The 17365-nt window shown below is 41.1% G+C and overlaps 1 protein-coding gene across 7 annotated transcripts in view; it reads right to left on the reverse strand.

Moving 5' to 3' along the window:
* Psd3 (pleckstrin and Sec7 domain containing 3) overlaps positions 1 to 17365 on the reverse strand; it is a 564781-nt gene that overhangs the window by 295708 nt on the left and 251708 nt on the right. The window contains exon 1 of one of the 7 annotated variants that reach the window (XM_058580399.1): positions 3898 to 3993. The exons of 5 other annotated variants lie outside the window; for them this stretch is intronic. Coding sequence is in view for 1 of the 2 variants with exons in the window: in XM_058580397.1 (XP_058436380.1) it covers positions 3572 to 3602 (31 nt within the window). In the remaining variant the exon portion in view is untranslated. Of the gene's footprint in view, positions 1 to 3571; positions 3868 to 3897; positions 3994 to 17365 lie in introns of those variants that run through there. One more of the 7 variants, XM_058580397.1, reaches the window with a different exon arrangement.

Consider the following 17365-nt stretch of genomic DNA (forward strand, 5'->3'; position numbering starts at 1 on the left):
CCATACTTATATAACTAATGCTTCCACACTGCACTCAGACACAGAACATTTCCAACATCAAAGAAAGTCTGGTTTGGAAGTACCTCCTAGAGCCTCCTTATGCTCAGTATGGCCTCGGAACAGAAGCCCAGACATCCCCCCAGGGGACATGTTGGAAACACAGGCTCTGGCCACCACTCCACACCGTCTCTATCAACATCTGATGGTCTCTAACAAGAATCCCAGTTGACTCTCACACAATAAAGAATGAGAAGCACTGACCAGAAAACTACAATGCCAAGAAGTTACTCTTACAACCCATAAATGGTTACTTTCTATTCTGAAGATAAACCCAAGATCCTACCTCTTAACTGAAAGGTCCAACTGTTCAGACAGACAACTAAAGAAATTTCCAAGAAAACAATCTCTAATTCCTACCTAGAGAAAGGCTGAGCCACTCTGGTCTGAGTTTGCACTCTAATAAGCAAGTGCCTTGGGACCCTCTACAGAAAAGAAGGAGAAAGGCCTCTATCGTAAGGTGACTCCTGATTCTACAGCTCACCACCAATTGCTCTCACAATGATAGCCAATGACTCACACTTACTCCAAAGGACCATAAAGTGCTAAATTGTAATTGTGAACTTGACCCTGGTATAAATCTGTACATTAGCATCTGGACATGGTCTTTAAAAAATTATATCAGTGCTTAAAAGAAGAGAGCTGAGGGAAAGGTAAGGCTTTCCAGTTTTTAAAAACCAGAGTATTTTCCCAGAGTTTAAAATTCATGTTATTAGATACATTAAGTGCATCAGCAAATTCAGTCTGATGAGGTACTATCGAGAGTGCACTAAGAGACTATAATCTATTTTCTATGAGTTTCCATGATAGTTGATATGATTTTTGATCCTTTATCAATAATGGCTAACCTAGCCACTAAAAAAATCTGTGTTTCATGTGTTTGTTCCTAATGTCCTGGGTGCTGTTACCTAACAAGTATCAGTAAACACCTTAAAACTTACCCTATCAGCTAAAAGAACTGGAGAAGTATAAATTCTTACATTACTTTAACACTGAAAATCTTACAGAAACGACTTAAAGGCACACTCCCTGGACCAATATATTAGGAAGGAACTCAGTCCCAGAAACAAGAAAAAGAGGGACAATTTGGCCCCGTGAGTCTGAAATTTCATTCATCAATAAAAGGAAGACAAATGCCCAATTTACAAAGTAAACACAAAAAGCAAGACTTGCAGGGTTAAAAGATCTCAAGTGCGTATCACCTATAAGTAACTAAAACACTTAACTGTGAAAAAAAGATCAACAAACTGCTCCAGCAACACTGATTCATGGACCCCATTTCCAATGCAATCGAAAAAACTGTATTAAAAACAGGTGAATACTCTAATCAGTTTTGCCCAGGAATAGAATACGTATTTGGTATGATAAAAATAACAGAAAATGAGTATGAGTAATGAGAATTTGCTACATGACTAATCTAAGTGCATTATATTTTGGGAGACACTCTTTACCCCTAATAAGCCACATTTTGAAGAAAGCTACAGTACAAAGTTGAGGACGCTGCTAGCTAATGTCTGGACACTGACTAACTCTCTAAAAGCAGGCATATTATTTTTTTAATGCACTCTGAAAGCCAGGAAAAGGCCTGCCAACCACTATGCAGGCTTTTACATGTGCACACGAACAGAGAACGTTCCAGTAATTGGACACTCTTCCCTGGTGATTAATAGTTACAGCTGTGCTTACCACCAACTAAATTTCACATACTAATGATTCAGAGCCCATTTCTACTCATTCAGTTCCAATCCCTGGAGGAATGACAGTAGCTTACCATTCCAGCCAGTTTTGGAGGAAGCTCTGTAAACTAGGAAGCAGCCCTACAAACAGCAATCAAAGGGTGGGATGAGAGAGGCATGAACTGCCACGAATTTTCAAGCCAAGTCTCTGCAACTGGGCTGAGAACCCTGACCCCACGCGGAGAAGAAATGCTAACCCAGGATCTGAACTTGGGCTTATCTTCAAAATCACTGTTTTGTAAAGCTGCTCTCCTTTTTTCAACCCGTCAGAATTCCGGTTTCGTGTCTCCTCTACCTCTCATGATTTTTTGTTTTGTTTGTTTGATATCCACGCCTGCGCTTCTTCTGATCAGAGCTGCTCCTGAGTTCATCCACTCTGTCCATCTTGTACTACTTCTTCCTGCTTAGGAATCCATTCTTTTGAAAAACCCAGTTTTAATATTTCTCTCTTCACTGACACCTGGGGTTTTACTATATTTTTAAACATGAACGAAGTTTGCACTTTTCAATAACTCCATAGCCTCACTCACACCCGCAGGCTTTCCTGCTAAAGTTAATATAGCTGTGGTTCTATTACTGCAGCTTGTTTTGCAGATAAAATATTTTGTGACATAGTTTACTATTTAAGAAATTAAAACTGATGTTGCAAAATCCTATCTAGTTCTTTTAAAAATAGTGATCATGAGTGCCAGGCAGCTGGAGTTGCTAGCAGGGGTGATCCACTAGAGCTGTGGGCTTCCCTGACTGCTCTCTCTCAAGATAGTTGTGGGGGCAGAAGTGAACAAGCAGCCTCTCTTGGCCACCAGTTTCTAATAAGCCTCAGCTGAGCCACATCAATAGTTTTCATGCTCAATAAGAGACTCACGGTTCCACCCAGGATTCAGCCTATGAACGGATGAGAACAACTCCAAATATATCTACAACGGCAAGTTCTACAGAAAGTTGAAAGTCAGTTTCCCTGAGAAATAAATCTGAAATTACCATAAAAGTGACACACACAGGAAAGACACATTCCTGCATATAAACTGAGGCATTAAAATAGGTGTTTATAAACTTCCGGCAGAGATCTGACCTCAGCATCAACACAGCGTTTATAGAACATTACTGATGCCACCACCACATTCTCCTCCAGGCTGTTCAAACACAGCCAGCCCCAAGCACGCAGCTGAAAAGAAGTGTGGGTTCTTTAAGAGAAACTCCTCCCCTATCCCACCCAGCACCACAACATGATGTCGTTCTGACACTGCAGGGGTAGCCTGTTTTCCCTCTTTCTGCCTATATAATACATCACAAACAAGGAGCAGAAATAGGGCAACAGAATTCTGTGTTCCCAGAAACGCCGGAGGGGGAGGGTAAAAGGAAGTAAAATTACAGGTAAGGCTAAGATTCTGCTTTCTATTTAAAAATAAAAATTCAGGTAAATTCAATGCTCAGATGCTAACATACACATGCCAGGGTGAAGCCAGGTGAGGCACTGGGCAGAGGCCTTTAGAGGGCAGGTGGCATCTCTCTGGTGATTGCGGAATTGGACACGAGTTGGCGGGAGCATCCCTAAATTAATGCAGATGCTCTTCTCTAAGGCAGGATTCGGCAGAGCCCGGGCTGGCCAGCCCCAGGAATCTCCTACCGGGACGGTGGGAAGACAAGACTAGCAAGCAAAAAGCAGTCAATAAAACAGAAGGAAAATGTCACAGCAGCATTTTACAAGAGATAGAGAGATAAAATATATATATATATATATATTCGCCTGCACAGACCTACAAATAGAGGTTACTCACAGAGATTACTGTAGCTCCAGCAGTTACCCATTGATCATAGCAAATGCCCAGTTCATCAGTTTAACGCTTGAGAAAAGTTAGCTAGAAAAGAAGCAAGCTAACGCCAAATATGCTGTTCTAGTCAACTGGAAGCAAATTAGTTTCAAATTTCCTGGCAGCCCCTTTTGCCCTGCTCTGCACACGGTGATGTCAATGGAAGCACTTTGAGCACTTGGAACCCGAGCCGAGAGGAGCTGCGCCTCGGTCCCTCTGACAAAGGCGAGGCAGCCTATTCTCTCACTTGCTCTCCCTCTCTGCCTCTGTCTCTCTCTACCTTGGTAGCTTACCGAAAACAGCCACCGTAGGGCTTTTCTATAATTGTGAAAACTACTTCCAAGGAGATAACTGAGGTGCCGGGAGTTAGCTTTAATGTAACCATTTCCCTGGTGCAGCAGCAGGAAGCCCAGGAAGGCTCAGAGAGGATTGTACCATCCTCGGTGACATCAGAGGTGGGGCTGTCATCCTAGTATTATGCAGCATTTTCTCTGATGCAGGGATGACACACGTGAACGGAGACGGGTAGGTTCCCTTTAAAAGGGCTGAATTCTTATATTATTTAAACAGAAAAAGACAGATGCAAAATCACTGTTCATAAGCTGCTGTAAAATGACATAAATCCTGCAGTGCCGGTCCTCGTGTCTCTGCTAAATGCCACTGCCATCTAAAGTCAATTTTACTGATGATTATTACTGTTCCTGAGATAAAATTAATATTTAATGGGTAATTGATAGTACTTGGGAAAAGATTCGAAGTACTAGGAAAAGATTCAAAGACATTAACATCCATTTTTTTTTAAATGATGGTATAAACTTTTACAGGACTAACGGTACCCATGGAAGTAGACAATACTTCTAGACCACAATCTCAGTACAAACAACAAATATAAAAACAAATGGTTACATAGATAAAAATGAGGCTGAAAGCAGCACAAGATGAGTGACATAATATTGCTCCTTGGTTCTGGAAACAGCTGTTGAAACAAACATGAAAAATAACTCGGCTTCTACAACTTCAATGTCCCACCCAGCACGAGACGCTCAGGCTGATAATCTAGCAATGCACGGTTATTTTCACTCATTCTGTACACATCTGCTAAGTGCCCAAGAGGTGCTAGAAAATGTACTTGGTTTAATTTAGAGTGCCCATTCCTGATGAACAATAATCTAATCAGAGCAGAGAACGTTTGCTCGTGTGCCAAGCACTGCACCAATCAGCTTTACCATACAAACCCATCCGTTCCTACCAGCAGCCCTGTGGGATAGCTACGATTACAAAACCATTATTAGGCAAGGTTACTAAAACATAAAAGAGGTGCATGACTTGTCTAAGATCACATGGTTAAAACTGGCACATTCAAACACAGGCATGAGAGCCCCCCCCCCCCGGAAAATCCAGCTTCTCCACTACCAAACTGCACTGCCTCCCAAGGGCTTCTCTGCCAAGAAAAGAATTCTCAAGAAGGAACATAATTTTCAGGATTTAAAACCACAGCATGCCAAATATATCCATGACTCAAGAAGAATGACCCAAATATAAAGGGATAAAGGTTAGAGAGTGCACCCAGAGAAAGCGTACCAGGAGAGTCAAAATAGAACCCAGGTAGCAAAGTTAGTGCTAAAGCCTTGTGTGACACTGCACCAACATCCTAGAATCTTTCGGCTTACTCTCCTTATCTCTGAGCAATAGATAATAGATGTTTACATTATGTTAGATCAGTATAACTATATGACTAAAGCACATGCTCTGGACATGTAATCTGGACTCCATCATTTTTCAATTATGTCATCTTAAACAAGTTACGTAACCTCTATAGTCCTCAATTTCCTCATCCAAAAACTAGGAAAAGTAATGGGGCTATTCTGATTAAATAACTTAAAGCAAATAAACACATAAAGCACTCAGAGTAGCTACTAGTACAAAATAAAAGCTCAAATTTTATTATTATTATTATTATTATTATTATTATTATTATTACTATAGCTATCATTACTTTCAGCATTATTACACTTTTTAACTAAAACTGGCGGCTTCTTCCTTTTTCAAAAACCTCGCCAAGAAGAGCTGCTATATTTTCAGAGTTGGCTGGAAAAGTAAAAAGGTCAACCTTTGTTGGCTTTATACAAATATTAACCAATCCACGAATTGCCAGTTCCCAAGGAGATAGAAACTGAGTGTGCCTTCTAAGAAAGGTCCTTCCTAGCGGGAGAGAGAGGCAGGCACTCTTGACCTCCTTCTTCCCTAAGCCTAAACTACAGAGGGGGCGAGAGCTGAAGCAGCCATCCTGTACAGAGAGAAGCCCATCAGCCAGCAGAGACCTCCTACTCCCATTTCTTTTACAGTGGAGTGAAATAAACCTGTAAGTCAAGTGATTCATTCAAGTTTCCTAGTATATGCAACTTACATAATCCTAACCGATGAACATTTAAAGGCCACAATTTCCCTATGGCTTCAAAAGGCTAACTTGAGGACAACGGGCTATTTTATTAGGGCTTTTCTACTGTTACATCCTCTGAGCCTGCATCCTCTCTGATGCCAAGTCAATGCCAATGGATAACCATGTGGGAAACAAGAAAAAGCAAAGCACACTGCTTCTGCAGGCCCCACATCTATATTGTCTTATAATAACAAACAGAACAACAGAGGTTCAGTGTGAAATGTTCCTCCTGCATCACAAGCTCTTCCCATCTCTGGGTAAGATGCATTCTTTCCAATCCACAAGCTATTGAGCTATTGTTAAAAGCAGGGGAAAGCAAAACTCCAACACATGATGAAGGAGATGCTTAACAAAGCTACTGTTGTTACAAAGGCTGTGTAAACATGACGGTCCCCTCACACAACTGCTGGTGACCACAGGAAGTAAATGCCTGCACTATGCCAACTTCTCTTTTCCATCCAGCAGTTCATAACAGCTTCCACTGTCCCGGACTCATCATTTCAAAAAGTAAAGATCAAAAAGTAGGTTTGTCCCATATGCCCTGGTCTTTCACAGACACTCTGCTATACAGATGGCACATAAGCAGCACTTGGTTAACAAACAGTGCCACCTCCCTCACCTGTCTGGTTTTGAGTTTGCACTGACTATATTCTCTTGCTTTCTGTATTCCTGGTGCTCTGGCATTTGTGTTTTCTCCAAAAAGCTCCTTGTTATTCAAAATAAACAAAAGAGCACCTCTAAAACAAACTTAAGAACTTGGACATATGGCCATTTCCTTCTTTTTCTTAAAAAAAAAAAAAATCAGGAAAACATTCTTAACTTTGTGATCTGTAAGGTATTCACTCCTTTTTGTGAAAAATAAAAAGATGGTTTAAGTAACCTGGCCAATACACAATTAGAAGACAAGGAGAGCAAGAAGTACCCTCAGACCACAGCTCAAAACAAGAGACGATATAGTTGTCATTGAATGTGTGAGTTTGCTGAAGAGCAGAGGGAACAAGGAAGCCACTATTTTACGTTAGACTGCAATGCACTTTTTATCCTAGTACAGTCTGAGCATTTTAAGGTTTTTTTTTCCTTGTTGATTGCTTCTGTTAACTTATTTCCAAACATATTTATTTCCTATTAATGTAAGCCATATTAACATGCTTAATGACCACAATGTACCGCTAGTAATGTAATTTAGTTCTTATTGAATAGTCTAGTCATTTCAAATATTATCCTAAGTAAATTCATACACTGCAAACTGGCTAATTTATATTCATCAGCATGTAATCAAATGACAGCCCATGAAGTCAGTGACTTGTATCTGTTTTGAACACAGTTGTGTCCCTGTGTTACTGAGACCCCAGGAAGCATAAATGTCAAACTGCAAGGTTGAGTTGAGATGGCATAAAATTCAGGTAGCCTGCAAGGGGAAGGAGACCTGTCATGATTCTTGAGAAACTGCTTTCCTCGTGTCCTGGGCCTGGAACAGAATCAGAACCCAGGGCTGCTAGGATATCACTGGAGCAGAAAGCAAGCCGAGGTGCGGGCAAAGGGGCTTGATCTGTGTAGTGGAGATCTTCATATACCCAAAGGCAAAATGAGAGCGAGTTCTCAAAGCAACTGAATCTTCCAAAAAGTAGAAAAGTCAGTAAGCATCCAAATGACACGGAAGAAACAGGAACTAGCCCAGAGCCCTGCAGACTAAATTTATCAAGTGGATTTCTGCTAGCCTTTGGTTAAACTGGGATCATGATTCTCTATTCTATAAACACTTATCTTGGCTGTTTCTTTTTATTTTCTCTCTTTCAGCAATTGAGATTCTCTTCAAAAACTCCAGTCCTGTCTCAACTCAGAGCACAAGGCCATGGGGCACCTCGCTGCAGAGTCCCTAGGTGCATCCGAGTGCTGGATGGCAGGGAGGGAGGCAGGACACAGCATGGAGCCGAGGTATGGAAGGCTGAAGAACTGGTCTCAAAACCGCTGCCTGCTGGCTCCCGGGACAGGGCACTGCCTTGGCTGGGTTCCAGCTCTGCCGCCACTGGGTTCTGCTGCCTGACCTATGGTGCTTTTTCCTACCCCTCTCCTTCCAGGTGCGGTGCCAAAAATTTGTTCTCAGCTTCTACTCTGCTCACTTTTTATTTTTTGCCTTATTTTTTTCTTTCCACATTTCTTTTTATTGGTGCATTACAATTGTACATAATGATGGGCTTTGTTGTTGCATATTCATACATTATTCTTTGCTTTTTACAAATCACGAGCTTAGAAAAACTATCGGCCCACAGACAAGCTGGTGGGTGGCTCAAGTACTCCAAATGAGAGCTTTAAACACGCAAAGTGCCTAAGACAGTGCCCCCCACACAAGAAACATTCATGAAGAACCAGCTGACCTTCCCGCTGCTGCTGAACCAGCTTTTGCTCCACTACTTGCCGTGTGATTGGCAAGCAACCGCGCCTGGCTTTCCCAGCCTGTTGTGCTCACCGAAATAACACTTTACAATTAATTTCTCAGTGAAATTCAAGTAATTAGTAACTGTAGGCAAATAACACATTTACTTTAAGGTTGTTTGAAGTTTAAAGCTGACAGGTGTCACTGGAAACAGTACATGAAAACCACAAAATGACTTTCAAATGCAAGGCTCCAGGCTGATAATCACTCTACACTGATGACTTCAGGCACCACTCAGAATGACTGCCGTCCCTGAGGATGACTTCAGATGACCTGACATCTCCCTGAAGCTTCGACCTACTCCCCACTTCTTATGAGTGGAAAGAATACATCAGATGGGGACTATTGTGTAGGAAAGGGAAAGATGTCAATGATTGAGTCAGTGCAGAAGCAACTGTGTGAATAAGCAGTCCAGACATCTAAGGCAGTGGTCCGGATGTGGACTGGGATAAGAACAGGGAGAGAAAACCCTAGACAACCCCAGGTCAGTTGGGTTCTTTAAACTACCAGAGTGAACAAAGCCAAACACAAAAGAAATCCTACCAAGGGGAGCTGAAGTTCTCAGAGCTACACCTGCAACTGTCTTGGTGACAGGACCTTTACCTTATGATAATGACAGCATAATAAGGACAAAATGCAAATTAAACTATAACTGGATGCAACTCACACCCAATGCAGTTAGCTCACCTTGTGGGAGGTCTTGGGAGGCGTCCAGAAGGGGTGTGTGTCTTGTGGGATGGATGAAAGGAAAGAATCTGCACTTCGCATGGAAAGTGAACTCAAGCCTGTGCGCTCAAGAGAGCTCTTGGTCCACATGGTCAGGTCGTGGCCAGTAGTAAGCCACACCGATATACACCCACAGGGTCTCGCCATGAAAGGTACCCCAGAAAGGAGGAAGCCTGGCCAAGGACAGATTCTTACTTTTCCTGGGGTTCTGTGTGAGATCTGAGCTATTAGGGCAGCCTATCTCTGAACTGTGCCCCTGCTCCTACATCCCCTAGAAAGTGGGGTCTGTGCAGAGAAGCAGAGTCAACACCTCCTGCCTGTATGGAAGCTGTTCCATGTCACATATTCAAGGTGCCAAACTATATTGATTGCCTCCCTGAAAACTCTGCTGCTGGTGAATTCCCGTTTCAGATGCATCGTTAACATCTCCTGTCACTTCACTGCCACCAGTCATCATTTCCCACCAGATCTGCAGTCACCAAGACAATCATCCTTTTGTTAAAGTCCCATGCATCTTTGCACTCATACTCCTATTACCATCTTTTCTCCAGAGCACAGATATTGCTTTGGAATTAGTGGTCCTCACCAGTTTATCCTCCCCAACACTAATTCACACCCTCCAATCCATTTGAAGCGATTTTTGTTAGATTAACGCTCTAAAAATATATTTTTTTAAAGTGCTGGGAACTGAATCCACAACCACATGTGTGCAAAATACACACTCAACCATTATACCTCTTACCCTAAAACTTTACTGCTGGAACTGCTGTCACCACTGTCTAATTATGTGGCCTCTCTTTCCCCAAAACAAAACCGAAATTTTAAACAGATTTCCAATGTAATTATATTAAAGCTGTCATTCAGCTCAGGGGTCAGCAGCAAACGCTTTCTGCAAAGAAACAGATAATAAACAGTTTAAGCTTTGTGGACCACAAAATCTCTATGCAAACACACAGCTCTGCCACTGTAGCAAAAACAGCCACTGACAATAGTAAACCAACACAAGCTGCATTCCAACCAGACGTCATCTACAAAGACAAGAGGAGCAGGATCTCACCCAAGGGCTTAGCCACCAACCCCCTGCTTCTGTCCCTCCCAGGAGTCCTTCAGCGATTGGCCACCAGCTCTCCTTACTCCCTTACTACTGTCTGGACAGCACTGTGCATTAAGCTTTTCTTTTGACATATAACAAAGCACACAGCACATAAAGTTAAGGACACTATAGGAAAGGTACCAGTTTTACCAATTGAAAAGCTATTATCGAAGAGCTCTGGCTGGGGCTGGGAGTCAGGCTGAAGAATCCTTGCTATTCAACACTAACTCAGTGTCCCCTGTGAGTTACACAATCACCTCTGACCTCTGCTTAGTTACTCCCTCCTCCCCAACAGTGACCTCTTGCTCCCTCCAGGCCTCACTCATGCTGTGACTCTCCTTCTCTTTTACTCACAAAACACAACAGCCGCACTGTCCTTGGGGCCTTCACCTTACAAGATTTCATACTGTCTTTCCCGACTTACTTTCTATCACATATTTCCCATCTCCCAGATAACTACCAGAGTGCTCTGAAGTTAAAAGGCATTATTTTTATTAGGATGATCAATGTTAATATCCAAGACAACCCATGGATACATGAACATTAAACATTTTCACCACTCCCCATACTCTATCGGTGACGATGACGGCCAGTGGTCTGCTTACAGTAAATGGAACATTCTTCAAACTGCGCTAAAGTATAATCAATCACTTTCATGTAGTCAGTATGAAATGTGTGTTGCAAAACCTATTAGGAAAATATTTATTCAGTAATTAAACTACTTAGAAGAGGTTGGTTTTTTATATATTTATTTTTTAGTTGTAGCTGGACACAATACCTTTATTTTATTTACTTATTTTTATGTGGTGCTGAGGATCTAACCCAGGGCCTCGTGCGTGCTAGGTGAGCGCTACACCGCTGAGCCACAGCCCCAGCCCATAAGAGGTTATTTTATAGTAAACACCTCGATAGTATGACTGATTTGGGGGAACAGTCATATTTGTAGAACTAGAGACACATAATCCTTAAACTGATTTTTTTTTTGTTACCCAGATCTCTGATAAGTAGTTCTTTGAGAAAGCTTTGAAACTTCTCCCCATTCACACACACATAGAGTCACAGATATTTCTACAAATTTTGCATACAATTTTCTGGAGGTTCATACTACAAGTTAAGAAATTGCTTCAGATGGCTTTATATTTGCACCTATTCACAGTTCTGAGCTGCCTAATGAATTTTAGTTCAAGGCACTCAAAGAAATTTCAATAAACTAAAGAATGTGGCAGTGGCAGTATTTTTCATATTTATTTATTTATTCATTCATTCATTTGTTCATTCGTTCATTTATTCATTCATTCCAGGATTGAACCCAGGGGCGCTTAATTACCAAGCCACATCCCCAACCCTTTTTTATATTTTATTTACAGACAGGGTCTTGATGAGTTGCTTAGGGCCTTGTTGCTGAATCTGGCTTTGAACTCAATATCCTCCTGCCTCAGCCTCCTGAGCCACTGGGATGATAGGCATGTGCACAGCACCAGGCATTTTATCTCATTTTTGTTTAATAGGTATTATTTCATACACATGAAGAGGGTGGCTGTTGCGCTTCCACAGGTGCATACAGCATGCAGTGATCAAATCCAATATCCCTTTGTCACCTCCCCCCACTTGTATTTAAGTTTATACAACAAACTATTCTGCCCAAATTAAAAGGAGAAAGTTACAGCTTAGAGTAAATGGATGAGGAAGAGTACCCATAGCTGCAAGGATTTCAACTTACTGTTAGTGCTTGCTAGAAACGCTCCCAAGGGCTTAGAGACATGGCCAAGGGTGTGACAGGCAGAGGCGCAGGAGTTCTGCCCTCCATTGCTAAACCTCCAACCTGAGCAGTGGGGGTCTCATACCCTACAAAGCAACTCAGGCTGAGAAAAACCAACAGGAGTGCTAACTCTGCAATCTCTTCAAAACTCAAATTCGGGGATGCAATCAAAGAGTGAGCTGCTAAAATAAATGCCAACAGCATAACAGGGCTTCAAATGCCACAGCAGACAATCGATTAATAGTTGCTTGGATTAAAATTTCCCCTCACTTAACCTTTTTGAATAAGTCAAATTTATTAAATGCATTGATCAGTGGGATTGAATTTTTATATATTTTGCACTCCGCGTTCAAGAATAAAAGCAAGATATCACAAAAAACTAACTTTCAAGTTTTCAAACTATAGCTAAAAATTGAAAAAATGTGGGTAAATCAAAGGACAAAGAATTGATGATGGTAAAATCATTAACACACATCACAAAAAAAGTCAAATACCGACTAGCAAAGTAGCACACACCTTTAATCCCAGCAGCTGAGTCAGGAGGATCGGGAGTTCAAAGCCAGCCTCAGCAACCTGCAATGCTCTTAGCAATGCAAGAGAGACTCTATCTCTAAATAAAAATACAAAAAAGGGCTGGGTATATGGCTCAGTGGTTAAGTACCCCTGGGTTCAATCCCCAGTACCCAAAAAAATAAAAGTAAAAAAGTCAAATACTAACCAAGATAACCAGATATAGTCTTGGTTTCACTGAAAGAAAAATCCTATCAATGAATTAGTCCCCTGTCCTTAAGAAGGACAGGTTCTAAAAAACAGAGACAGACTCAGGTATAAGGACAGCCCCTAAAAATGGGTAATTGGACAAATTGAGAAAGATTAAATTAAGCTTCTCAAGAATGTCCTTTAAATTGCCACTTTGGGATTGGACATTTAAAGTCTCTTATCTTAATTCACTTTTCCCCTGGGTCAGTACCCCACTGTCGCCCACATCTCAACAGCTTCTGGCCCAGCACCTCTACCCAGGTCGCCACCCATTCAAACATCGCCTGCCCCTCCAGGTCAAGAACAAATGAGCATCTCCCTGGGGGGCTCTGCTCAGTGCTCCCCCCACTCTGTTCTGCTTCCGTGCTCCTCTCTGAAAGATGACCGCATACTCCTGATTTCCCTGCTGACCCTGATCTCTAACAGTCTGTCTCCTTATAACAGCAAAAGTCTGTTTGTGCAGATCTTTAGCATGGAATTAGTCATCTGTTCATGAGATTTGTACCAATCATTTGGCAGTAAATTACATATCATCTTCTATTTAATGGTTCCTGGCATGAATGTTGTCTTGCTTATAAATTCATTAGCTCTTTCTAAATAATGATTAGCAGTACTGGATACACAGCAAATAATAAATATTTTTAGAAATCAATTGAATATATTAAATCAGAGAAAATTATTTCCTTCCCTCCCCCTTTTTAAACTACCTAAATTATTAAAAAAACAGAACTATACAAAACTCAGTTCCCAACAAATTCTGGGAAAACTGCCACCACAGGAAAAAGAAAAAAAAAAGAGTCTAGGGCTGGGGATGTGGCTCAAGCGGTAGCGTGCTCGCCTGGCATGCGTGCGGCCCGGGTTCGATCCTCAGCACCACATACAAACAAAGATGTTGTGTCCGCCGAAAACAAAAAAAAAAAAAAAAATATTTAAAAAAAAAAAAAAAAAAAAAAAAAAAAAAGAGTCTAGTCATTTTTCCTTTATAAATAAAAGTTTCAAATAAGGTCTCAATCTTATTTATTTCTACCCTTTTTAACCAACACTAACTCACAGTTCACTATTACAGTTGTCCCAAGGACAACTAACAGCTCTGATTTCAGGTACTTAACAATCCATTATCTGAAGGGCACACACACAAATTGCTTTTTCCTAGTGTAAGCAAGTTTTGCACTGAGCCACCCCTACTCATTTGCAGGGGAAAATAATTCTGTAAAATAATTTGCAAAGTTCCTGATGTACTGAAATTAAAGATATCTAGTCCCTAAGATTTGACCCTGGCCTCCTTAACACCACTGTTTTATTAAATGAACCAACTCTCACTAGGGACTTCATTATAGGAAGAGCAGAGGAATACCAACCACAAATTTAAAAAAAAAAATGTTGGGGGAAGATGCAGATAACTCAGTGGACAACTAACACTGAGTGACCTACACTGAGTGTTGGTCTTGCTTCACTGTTCCTTTGTATTTTTCCAAGAAATCTGCCCTAATTCTGCAATGGTGAAAGTAAATAGAAATTGTCCCTCGTGTTTTGGCATTTATGTATTTTTTTTCTTCTCTCATATTACTGGCACTATGATTCCTGTCTGCTGGAATGGAGGGGCTTTATCTTGGGATGCAGGAGGTTGCTCCACAAGGCACAAGTGGCAGGCTGGGGGATCCACCCTGAGACAAAAGAACTTAGGTGAGATATATATATATATTATTGATTGATTGATTGATTGTAGGAAAATATATGCCTTCAAGTGGTGTCTGACCCAGAAGTCCAATAAGTAACGCAGATAAAAGAAGGAGGGGTTTTGGTTGAGTGGTGGCACCACCATCTCCTGACTCCTTTTTTTTTCTCAAGAAGACATAAAAACCTGGGTTTAAAAATTCTTATGGGGGGGGGGGGGAAGCCAGAAAAGTTTAACAGTAAATTCAATGTCACATCACCAATTAAAAACAATGTCAGGACAGCCCCCGTTCAAGGAGAGTCAGCTGAATGGCAGTGGGCTGGGGCACCCTGGATGGATCCTCTGGAAGGAGCAGGATATGCTGCAAAGACAGCCTCTGGGGTCACACTTGAGCTGCCACACCAGGGCCAGCTTGCTGTGTCACCTCAGTCATAAACAGACCCTGAGAAACTCCATCAGAAGACCCTTCTGAAGTTCAGAGAACGACTAATATAAAAAAAATACCTCTCTTATATGGTGGCTATGTAAAACGTTCATTTCTGTTTACTCTGTCTGATCTAACAGCTTCTAGGCAGCATTTTAACTTTTTACAATTCATATCTCAGAGTTTTATTATAAATATATAGACACAGACAGAGATCACTAGTCAACATTATCACAAAGGAGTGGAGAATCCAAGTCTAAACCCCAAAACTAAGAAAAATATCAGCCTACCTGCTAATACACAGCAAAACAAATGCAACAACCAAACAACTGCCAGTTGACAAGCGGCCAGTCTAGAATCTTCCACATTAAATCCTTCAGTTACTACATAGCCAACTGTACTCATTTCTTCAGAAGTTCTTGACAAATTCTCACATAAGGAAAAGAGCAACGTTCCAAACCAGGTTTCATACACTATTTTAATGCATCTTGTATTCAGGGATTATTATTTTCAGAAGTCTGCAAAAATGTCCATCTGAGATACTGTTAGCTGGTTAACATTTCTGCTTTAAAAACTGGAGTGTTTTTGCCATGAAACTTCCAAATCTTTATTTTATATCACAATGAGATTAAAATAAAACAGCATATTTGTATGTAAAACTGGGATTTTACTCAGTCTGCATATTAAACTATGCAGAAAGAACAAAAGCATATAAACTATCCTCCAGAACAAATCTGAAAGAAATCTGCTAGCAGGAAATTTTTACAGCACCTGATGTTCCCAAAAGGCTACTAAAAAGTGTCACAGCTCAGCCCACCAGGGGGCAGTGTTGCCTAACTATTACAGAATGCGGCGGGAACAAGAATAAAACTGTTCTTCCTAAAAATTTCTGAGCTTTTAAGCGGGGAAGAAATCATATTCTTTGAAGGAAAACCTGGAAACCTGCCATTAGAGATTTGTAATTAGGTTACAAAATGACATCGTGGTCTACTTCTCAAAATCATTTGTGCCTGTGAATTTTTCATACCTCTGAGTCTAGGATTATCCTAAAAGGAATGAAGACACTCTTATGAGGTCCCCAACCTGATCAGGACCACTTTAGCCCTGGTCAGATCCCTCAGCCTCACTGGCAACCTGATGCTAAAGTACAAAGAAAGGGGATCAGTGAGCTGGGACCTGGTGTTTCAGCACAAATCTCAAAACCTCCTCATAATGGCCCCTGTTTAAGTGTCGACCCACTATCCCCTTGGCAGGGGTCTGGGTATAGTTCAATGACAGAATGCTTGCCTAGTATGCATCAGGCCCTGGGTTCAATTCCTAGCACTGAAAAAAAAAATTTTTTTTTTTTGTTTAATCTCAACAAATGAACAAAAGACTTAACAATATAACCTGAAACTAAAAACTACTAGGAAAAAAAAAAAAACAGGGAAAAAAATCTTCTTGACATTGGTGTGGGAAATTTTTTTTTTCCAATATTTCACCAAGAGCATAGGTAAAAAAAAAAAGAAAAGCAGGATCACATCAAACTCAAAAGCTTCGCACAGTAAGCAAGAGTGGAAGAAAATATCTACAAACCATACATCTCATAAGGGGGTTAATATCCAAAATATATATATGGAATTCAAACACTCAATTCCAAAATGATAACTCGATTAAAAATGGGCAAAGGACCTGAACAGACATATCTCAAAACAGACAGACAGGCAATGGGTATGTGGAAACACGTTCAACACCACTAATCATTCAGGAAAAGCTAATGAAAGCCACACTATGACCTTATACCTGTTATCAAAATGAGAAAGAGGATTAAATATTGGAAAGAATGAAGCAAAAAGGAACCCTATATACACTGTTGCTGGGAATGGTAAGTCAGTACAGCCATTATGGAAAACAGTATGGAACTTCCTAAGAAAACTAAAAGTAGGACAATCCTGTAATCCACCAACCCCACTTCTGAGGCTATAGCTTAACCAACTGAAATCATGTCAAAGAAACATCTGCAAGCCTGGGTCCACCATGGCACTGTGCACCACAGCCAAGGCAGACCCACCAGCAGAGTGTCCACCAGCAGACGAATGGATGAAGAAACTGTGGTATGTGTGGACACACATACATACGTCAACACACAATGAAACACTATTGGCCCTAAAAGGAGGAAAGCTTGTCATTTGTGACAACAACATGAATGAACCTAGAGCACGTCATGCTAACTAAAATAAACGAGGCACAGAAAGACAAATACCACCACATGATCTCACTTAGACACCTGCAATCCAAAAAAGTAGAGCTCACTGAAGCAGAAAGCAGATGATAGTTATCTGGGGCTGGGGCAGGAGAGGTGGATGAGAAGGCGCTGGTCAGAGGGTGCAAAGTTTCAATTAGGATAATTAAGTTCTGGAGATGGTACTGTAGAGCATGGGAACTCTAGTTAATAACAATGCATGACACACA

Source organism: Marmota monax, unplaced genomic scaffold (genome assembly GCF_021218885.2).
Source record: "Marmota monax isolate L192 unplaced genomic scaffold, Marmota_monax_Labrador192_F-V1.1 WCK01_AAM20220418_F8-fsc00040, whole genome shotgun sequence".
In the NCBI taxonomy this organism is placed as follows: domain Eukaryota; kingdom Metazoa; phylum Chordata; class Mammalia; order Rodentia; family Sciuridae; genus Marmota; species Marmota monax.